This window comes from Acanthopagrus latus, chromosome 9 (genome assembly GCF_904848185.1).
Source record: "Acanthopagrus latus isolate v.2019 chromosome 9, fAcaLat1.1, whole genome shotgun sequence".
In the NCBI taxonomy this organism is placed as follows: Eukaryota; Metazoa; Chordata; class Actinopteri; order Spariformes; family Sparidae; genus Acanthopagrus; species Acanthopagrus latus.
In genome coordinates this window covers 5,222,602-5,232,080 of record NC_051047.1, presented here as the reverse complement: position 1 = coordinate 5,232,080, position 9,479 = coordinate 5,222,602, and the positions used below count along the sequence as shown (strand labels likewise).

General features: G+C 42.7%; 1 protein-coding gene across 2 annotated transcripts in view; it reads right to left on the bottom strand.

The window, feature by feature from the left end:
- Positions 1-3,249: 3,249 nt before the first annotated feature.
- The window catches only part of man1a2 (mannosidase, alpha, class 1A, member 2), a 133,533-nt gene continuing 127,303 nt past the window's right edge, over positions 3,250-9,479 (bottom strand). For both annotated transcript variants that reach the window (XM_037109377.1, XM_037109378.1), the window contains exon 14: positions 3,250-8,611. In XM_037109377.1, the coding sequence (XP_036965272.1) occupies positions 8,476-8,611 (136 nt within the window). In that variant the 3' untranslated portion in view covers positions 3,250-8,475. The remainder of the gene's footprint in view (positions 8,612-9,479) is intronic.

The window sequence follows — 9,479 nt, the reverse complement described above, 5'->3', positions numbered from 1 at the left end:
CAGCTCGCGGTTGTGCCGGTGCGTTAAGTTTCAGGATGATTGAGATGTATGAGGAAAAAACACGGGGGAGTGGATATCCAGGCAGGAAGCTCCATAGCGGAGGGGGCAGAGAAGCCAAGGCCCGGTGTTTAATGACAAGTTTAATGACAAGCTCAGGCAGCCATCAGGGTCATAGGGAGTTAGCACATCATAGGTATAGGCAGGAGTCTGACCATTCAACGCTATAAAATCAATTCTAAAAACTGGTGGTCACTTCTCTAGTAACGTGTTCAAAGCCTGGCAGCAGCGTTTTGGATCAAATGCTGTGTTTGGATGAATACATGAATTAAGTGCATTACAATAGTCCAGGCTGGAGAAGATACAAAACATGGATGACCTTTTCTAAGCCTGCAGAGGAAAGAAAGGAACTGATCTTTGTTAAATGTCTCAGTTGGGCAAAGCTGGACTGTCACACTTTGAAACATTAGTGATACCAGGCTAATGGGACAAATAGCTGGGTGTCATCTGCATAGCAGTGGTAATCAATGTCATGTCTTAGCAGCGTTTGCCCCAGGAATACAGTTCGTACGGTGAATATTGATGGTTGAATGATGACGATGCTTGATGAAAAGTTCAGGGATCACCAGAGTAATTTCAAATGAATCATATGGATTTATGGTTTATGAATGTCTGAAACAAAGTTAATGGCAATCTGTCCAGTAGTTGAGATATTTAGGTCCAAAGTGGCCAGCTGCCCACCTAACATGGCTAATCCGAAAACTCTGTTAACAAAACTAAAATTCCCTCATTCACCCTCAGTCTTCAGGTATGTAATTATCCTCCACAGCTGCACATCCACTGCATTTTAAAGCCTACTGGACAGCACGAAAGAAACAATGTAAGAAGAAGACAAAGGTAACAACATATGCAACAATCAGGTCATCATGTGGAAGACACGTTGATCCTGAGGTGCTGGTGACACTAAGACACTGACATGGACTAAGAAATTAAATTCTTACTTGTTACTTCTGTTTTACAAAGTCACGAGTAACTTTGTAAAACAGATTCAGGAAAATGTTAACATCGGTGCCTTCTTGTAGAATCAGCATTAAATACAAAACATTAAGGTGTTTCTTCCCTTGTAAAAAGTGTCAGTTGCTGCATCGGAGTAAAAGCTTGTCTGTTTTTCTTGTTTTAAGTGCATGAGAATATAACATACTGATACTAAACGTGAAATGTCTTTCAAAAAATGCTACGTCTTTGGACAACAAAGTGGAGAAAGTCATCAGATTCCCTTAAAGAACACTCAATTTTGAGATTTGTGTTAGGAGCAACTGTATGAACTTTAATAAACACGGTCAAATTGTTAACTATTGGAGTCTACTTGTCAATCCAGCAAATGCTATACATGAAGATATTCCTTCTTTGCATGAAGACATTTGCCTCGAGACTTTCTTTGTGTTTAATGCCAAGTGTGAATTGACCTGTTTGGCTGTAATCCTATTCCTCTATCTCTGCTCTTACATTAGTCAGGGTTAGTTACTCAGAGGCCTCCACAAAGCTCAGATTATGACCCGAACCCTGATAAAAAGGCTAAATGTGGAGGAAATCTCTATGTGGTGACTCACATTTTCCCAGCATAACAGCACTGGTCTGGAGACAAAACCAATGAAAAATTGTCAAACAAATTCTACATGTGATGTTAATTCCAAAACGCATGCTTCAACAGTAAGATGATACCTCGTGCTGACCCAGCATCAAGACATCGGGAGTTGAGGGGGAACTGTGATGAACATGAGCGGATGAAGTCTCAGCACAGAAGCATATCCTGTGACTAAACAAAAGCTGCCACAACGAAAGGTGCTTATTAGTATGTGAGCTGCCAACTTAGAAGAATCTGCTGTGTGTTTGTCCAAATTGCTGGGCGGCTCTCTGCCAGCATCCATGGAGCGATGTGACGGCAGGCCGAGCAGCAGAAACCAGAGCACGTTTGTACTTTTAAACACATCTGAACGGCAGCGACAGAGAATGGCTTTCATTTTAAATGCTGTAAATCAATATCTTCAGACACAGGTCAGTGTTTCTTCACAGTGTTCACAGTAGCATTCAGTGTTGGTTCATTTGGTACTTGTTAATCCACTGTTTGCACTGAGCAGTTTCAGTCAGACCTCAGTGATTTCAGTGACTGCACTGTGGCTCTCACTGGCTTCAGTCACTCACTGAAAACTGTCAAATCAGGCCAATTTGCGACTGACCTGAAAAAGTTCCACTCAGCAAAGTGGCCTGATTTAATTGACGAGCCGCTGCTGTCGGCCAATCGGCACCTTCATTTTCACATTTGAAATCAAAATGATACTATAACAGGAATGCGAGCAGCTAAGTGAGGCTGCACTTCAGCACAGCTGCATTGTTAGCAAAATGCTAATGTTGGCACAACGCCTCACCCTACCTCCCCTATCAATCAGGCATGTGTATGACTTCCAGATCAAGATTTCAAATTGTCTCCATGTTGGACTCTCCCCTGATCAGCACCTGATTATTTAAAGAAGCACGGAGCGATTCTGATGAAAGCTACATGCAAAACATGCGGTTCGCTCCCTCGTACTGTCACTGGAACATTGGTTTTAGGATCCACTGCATCCAGATGGGAGGGAGTTTTGTTACCTTTATTAGTTTAAACTTTAATTTACTTGAATCTGCAGCAAAAAAAAGATTATGTGGGCCCTATATTATGCTTATTTTCAGGTTCATACTAGAAAATGTTTACATGCTTTAATGCTCAAAACACACTGTTTTTCCTCACACTGTCCACTGCTGCAGCTCCTCTATTCACTCTCTGTCTGAACACTGTTTTAGAGCCTGTCTCTTTAGGGGCCCTATCAGATCTGATCTGACTGGCAGGCTCTCTGCAGATGTTTGAGGAACCACAGCCATGCTGGACCCGTGGCTGAAGCAGGTGACTGTATAGTTGTGACATCACATTACAGAAGCACTGTCGGCCTGTGTGAAGGCTTTTTCTGATCTCAGGTTCTGTGATTTTCTCTGTGGAGTCTTCTGATTCAGTTTAACAACATTTATATAACATCCAAACCTGCTTCATTATCGATTATTTTTTTTTACATAAACCAGATTTATGCTCAGCATTTAGAGTTTTGACACAGCAACACATCTTTCCACTGTCCGAGCAGTCACAACACAAACCATTACACAATGTTACTTTAACGTCATTTTAAAAACCAACAAAGCACAGAACACACTCTTCATATCTGATCACTTTTCATAACATCTTTATTGAATTTGTGTCTCAGTTTTAAACATATTTACAGATACTTTAATTGTATTTTTTAGTTCAGTAAAAATACAAATACAGAACACTCAATTTTTCAAAATCAGCGTTGCTCCCAGCGACTCGATGGCCGCCCAGGTTTCGCCTGGGCTCCCTCCCTATCAGAAATAGGTGGCGATGATGACCGAGTGAAGTCAGAAGGGGTTGGGGGTGGGGCGGGGTGACAGCCAAGACTGTACTGAATGAATGGACTGTAGGTTGCCGGCCGCCAGACGAAAGACAGAGGCGGAGATGGAGTGGATTAATGACGCAGGGATTAAAAAGTGCTGACTGGGCGGACTATCTCCTGTACATACACCGGTCTGAACGGTGCTGAGGAGGATCGCTGTGGGACGTTCCCCGAAGCCTTCAACCACAAACTGAGGACAAGTGTTGTTGGTGAAAAGATTTTATGAACTGAACATAAAAGTAATTTTGCCTCCTGCAATCCAATTAACACTTTGATATTAAGACATCTTTCTATTATTAAATATGTAATTATTCTATATCGTCGTCATCCAATTCCATCAAAAGACCAAAGCCAACTTCTGACTTCCCTCCTGTCTGTGGCTCTCAGCTCCAAGTTCATTCACTGAAGATGAAAACATTTAAAACAGCTCTCAAATATGTAGTTACGTTTTTAAAGTAATTCATTTAGTTAGTAATGGAGTATCTCTGGAAGCAACAGTGTCTCAAAATAAACTACAATGCGTGTGCGCTAGAATAAATAGCTGGCAGCTAATGTTAAATTTGTTTCGGTCATACAACTAAATCCACTTTTATATGATGGATGTCGGATCATGTTCAGAATACATATATGTACATATGGTGACTGTCCTGTCGGGAGACAGGAAGGCAAGATGGCCGCTGTGTCAAAATTTGTAAGCGTGAAATTACCGAATGTTTTCAAGGAGCACTGGGATCTTGTCCTGCTGTGTGTTTCTATCGAGACTTCAGGGAATCTTTGACTGTGTTTATGGCAACCAAAACAGGTAAGTGTTTTTGTGTCTTAACCTAACCAGAGCATGTGCACAACGTTGTCAACTGGACACTGATCTGAAGACACATAAAGTTGCAACATGAAGAACTTTAAGGTTTCACCATATCTGTGGTTTGCCGAAATGTGCACTGCCAACACTTATTCTCATGGTTCATTGATGTTTTTAGAAGAAGAGCTCTGAGGCCGAGACGACGAGGAGATTCATCAGGCCTTGCCTGAACACACAATACTTTCCAGTAGGATCCATTCATTGTTTGGTCTTTTAATGAAATGTGACAATTAGAAAATAATTCCTTCAGCCTCGTACGTGAAATCTGAACTTCCTGTATATCTTTCTTTTAGAGCCTCGCTCGAGGTAACAGCATGCAGAGGCGACAGTAAGGAGCCACACGGCCAGCGGCTGCAGCTTCAAACTTCTCAATCACTCAATTTGATCCCTGTTGTCTTTTTCCACTTCTACAGTCAGTCGTGTTAATAATCACCTGCAGATGAGAATACGATCTATTGCCGGATTTTTTTTTGTGCCGATACAGGAAGCAGTTAGTAAGTCAGCCTCGTGATACATTTCAACAACTTTTAGTCACGTGGCAGCAAACAAAACAGCGACGCCTTTTTCCGTCATCCGATGATCCGAGCAGTTCACGTAAACCATCGTGGCCTGTTTACAAGTCTGCTGTCAACTTCCCATCACAGTTTCAACCTATCTGCACGGCAGAGGACAGACGATGTGTGTGCAAAAAAAAAAAAATCAAGAGGGATTCACCTCATAATGATGTATTACAAAGCACAAAGCAAAGAGTGTGAGAAAAGCACAGTCATGGCCAAGGCGTCAAATCTGACAATAAGGCTTGAAAAGAATCACACACGCAGTTCTTGGTGCAACTCCCACTCTTCAGTCAGGTGATATGCAGGGTTGGTCGCATTGTAGATTCATGTCACACAAACCAGTAACCCAGCGACATTTTGAAACTCTCTCTTACACACACACCCACACACACACACACACCCACACACACATTATATAGGTCTAATGAGCCCATCATTAATCCTATTTTCTGCTTGGAGACTTTCTTCTGAAGAACACATAATCAGGTTGACTCCCTACAAACATGGATGGTGAGTCAGAGAGATGGAGGATGGCGTGTTTGACACTGGTGTTAGCAGTGGTGAGTAAATCTTCATTGTATTGTTGGAATATCAAGCCAGCAGGTCTCAGTCATTCAAGCAGGAAAGTACGGCGACTATTTTCATTAATAGTTTTGCCTTCACTTAACATCCCGACGCCTCTCGGCTGCCATCTTGTCTCCCTGCTGGTGGACATTTCCTGCGGTTAAGCTACAAACGTCACAGTTCTTTGGGCCCCTTGTGATTTGATTCAGAGGGCTATGATGTGTTTAAAGAGATTAAAGATAGATCAAAATGTTGGATTTTTATACAAGATGCATCTTTTCTCCAAGTGTGACTACTTCCTACTTGTAATGACATACAATGAAAATACAGATGAATGTACTTCTATTATCTTTGCTCACTGTTACACCTCCACTTTTTGCCCAGTTATGTTTCACCATCTGATTGGTTCAGCCATACAACTTTGCTACAGGCAATCATGTCTTTATACATGTTGAATTTGTTTTCTGCATCAAGACATAATCTTTGGGAGGATCATGGTGCATTGGTAGAGCAAAAGTGGCTGTCGTGTGTGACGCTGCAGTCAGATGTTATTTCTGCTACAACAAATTTCACTTCAAATTTATTGACATCAAACAGAAATAGGAGCAAGTGTTGGACACTGGAGAAACACTTGCAGTAAAACTATATTTAATGAATGTGTGGAGGTTTGTGTTTGAGTTGGACAGAACCTGTAGCATCTAATTCAAATGAATGACTGCATCTGCTCTCTTATTGGTTGCCAGTGAGTTTGGATTGGAGCATAAGAGTCTCGATCGGGCAGGTCGGGCACATTGAACTGAGATGTGTGAATCCTGTCTGTCACCAGGGACGAGAGTTTCAGAACTGAGTTGTTTTGGTTGTTTGCTAAGAAAATGTTTTTTTTAACAGGCTGTAATTTATGTAACATGAGCGGTATATCCCTCGCATCACACAGCTTTGGATGGAACAGAGAGTGTTGTCACAGGAGCGATAAGTGGAGGCAGAAACATGCTGGCGACTGAGCAGACAGCACGTTGTGCCGACTCTGACTTCTCTCAACAAGGCCAAGCTCTTGATAAACGGCACCACACGGAGTGAGTAAAATATTCTGACTGTCAAACTCTTGCAGAGAGGAGGAAAAATAACAATTAGCAAAGGTTACGTTATTCAAATTGTATAAACCAGCCAACATTTTTTCTTGATTTGTGTCGTTTCTGACTTCGCCCAGACCCCAATTTCATCACATAACAAGATTTTAATGATTGACTGATGATATGATATGATGAGGACATTAGGCAGTTTGGAAAAAAAAAAAAAAAGATGCACAGGGTCAAATCAATGTACAGTAGCTGGTTATGATTGGTCACTAAACAACACAACACCAAGGGAACCAGTTGCAGCTTTCTGACTCTGAAATCGAAAAAACACATTTCTATCCAAAATAGCTTTGTGATTTCCAAGCAAAACTTTTATGAGACTATCCAACGGCTGGACATAAAGTTAAAGTTTCCTAAATGAGCAGATGTGTCAGAGTCATGTGGGAACACTGACATTTCACTGTGGACAGGAGAGGTAGAGGTAAAAACGGAGGAGCGAGGAGACGGTAAAATAATTCAAGATAAAAAGCAGGTAATAAAAGAGTAACTGTAGAAAATGATGGTGAATTTTAACACCAGGAAGAGTTCTGGTGATGTGGGGTCAAACAGGGAAAATGTGGCATTGGAGCTCCGCAGGGACACACAGCAGACTCTTCATTTATTCAGCTCTCTCAGTGCTACACCTCCACCGGCTTCTTCTTCATAGTCTTTCCATACAAAGTGCACAAATGAATGATTTACAGCAGAGGTTATTTTAAAAACACACGCACGCGCTCACACACTCACATACATTAGCGCAGTTGGGTTCTAGCCTCGTCTCACATTGTACGAGCTGAAATGGTTCGGAGTGATTTATGAAAAGGTGGCAAATGAGAGAACAGAGGAGATGAGAGGAGGGTGGAGAAGCTGAGGATGAAAGACTGCGAAGGTGCGGACAGAGAAAAAGGAGGAGGACAGAGAACTTGTAGCAGCAGGATGTTTTGGGGGGAGTTTTGTGACCCGACGACTATCTGGAGGAAGAAAACTGAAAAGATATGGATGAGGGGAGGAGTGGAGATGGGGAGGCCTGCTGCTGCTCCCTGGGTCATTACTGTTCCACTTACAATGGTCCACTTCTCTGAAAGAGGAGGATTAGAGGAGGAGGTGGAGACTGCTGACACAACCCACCCTCGCACTGATGATGCGACGAGCTGCTAACAGTTCCGGGGCAAAGTTCATCTGATGAAGATTAAACAGGAAGTGGATTGGGGAGGGGTTGGATAGAGCGGAGAAGCGGAGGGCTCTGATTCAACCCTGTGTCCCCAATAAACGATTTGTCCGAACAAAAAAACAAAACAAAACAAAACAAAAAAAACACCTCATCAACAGACCCTGTAGAGTCCTCAAGTCTGTCTGCCTGGGAAAAAAACAAAGACACTTCCATCAGTGCAGTGTCAAACTGACTGATCCTTCACAGAAGCCCATACGCACTCTCAGTGCCTCAGCTCGAGTCAGTATGGGAGCAAAGTTTGGTCAAATCTCAAATAACCACTAAAAATAATAACAAAAAACTAAGTTAGGCTTCCGGTTTTGGAGCTCGGTCCTTCAGAGAAAAGAGTCGATTCAAGCCAATCGCGAGGCTGAGCAGCAAACCCACCGTCTGTCTGATATAAGCAGAGAAGACAGAGAGATCCACAGAGAGTCGTAGAGTAAAACGCAGAAGAAAGAGAGGGAGACTCAGCGACCCCTCCACGCTGCAGTGGTCTGTGCCCGAGGCTTTCTCTCCGTCCCCTCTGGTTGACGCCTGCAGTCCAAAAGCAGTTGAGTTTGTAGAGCTGAATATAAGTTTGTCCAGTGTTCAGGTGGGTGGGTTTTTGGGTGGAGCCCCCTGGTGCTGTGGAGGAGGAGGAGGAGGAGGCGGAGGAAGAGGCGGAGGTCCCGTCTGTCTACCGCTGAGCTGGCTCGCTGCCGGGCAGGGTGATGTTGCCCAGGTGGAGGACAGGAAGTGGGTGAGCCTCCGTGTTGAAGACCCAACTCTCAAACGGCATCAGGTCGTCGCTGGAGAACAACAGGTACAGATACCTGGGGGGGGGGATGAGAGGGGTCGGGTAAGGAAGAAGAAGAAGAAGTGAATGACATGACTGCCACCAAAAACTCAAATACTTTTTGCAGATTACTTAAAGAGCAGAGTGTCAGCTTCAAAGGTCCCTGAGTTAAAACACTGAAGACAAAAGATGCACTTTGATGACATCATGAAGTAGCTAGGGATCATGGGAGTTGTTGTCTTCATTGTTAAACAACCACTACTGATGCTGATAATCAGGCAGACATATTCACATAGGAGGAAATGTTTGAAAGTGTTATTCACGTTATGTTTAGTCCCATTTGTCGGCCTCCTTCCTTCCTCACTCTCTGACGGATCATCTGATGTTTCTCCTGAAGTCATAACATCAAGGCATCCAAATTAAATGCACCGCTACCTTGACAGTGTTTCATATTATTCATTTTAAAAGGTAGAGGAATCTCTACAGAGAGTTCTGAATTTGTAGCTGAATAGCATTCACGATGAATGCCATCATCTCTTAGCAATGTTATTACATTATTTCTGTCATTTGTTTACCTAAATATTCAAGTCTTTATTTCCCAGTTGACATTGTGAAATTGAAACCAGTTTGGATCTGTCAGGTCCAAACAAAGATCGGTCTAACAGTAGTGGACAGTGCACGACTATTATAGGTGAAACATTTACTTTAGGCTGATTTTGTGTCCACAGAGGATACAGAAAAAGGGGATTTGTATGCAGCATGAATTTCAGGTACAACTGTATATAAAACAGTGTGATTTTCTGAACAGTTTGGTGTGAAGGGCAGCTCAGTCTTCTGCTCACTGAGGGATCATCATGGTCATCCATACAGTTTATGAATCTGGGAGTCCTGTCATCTTTACACTG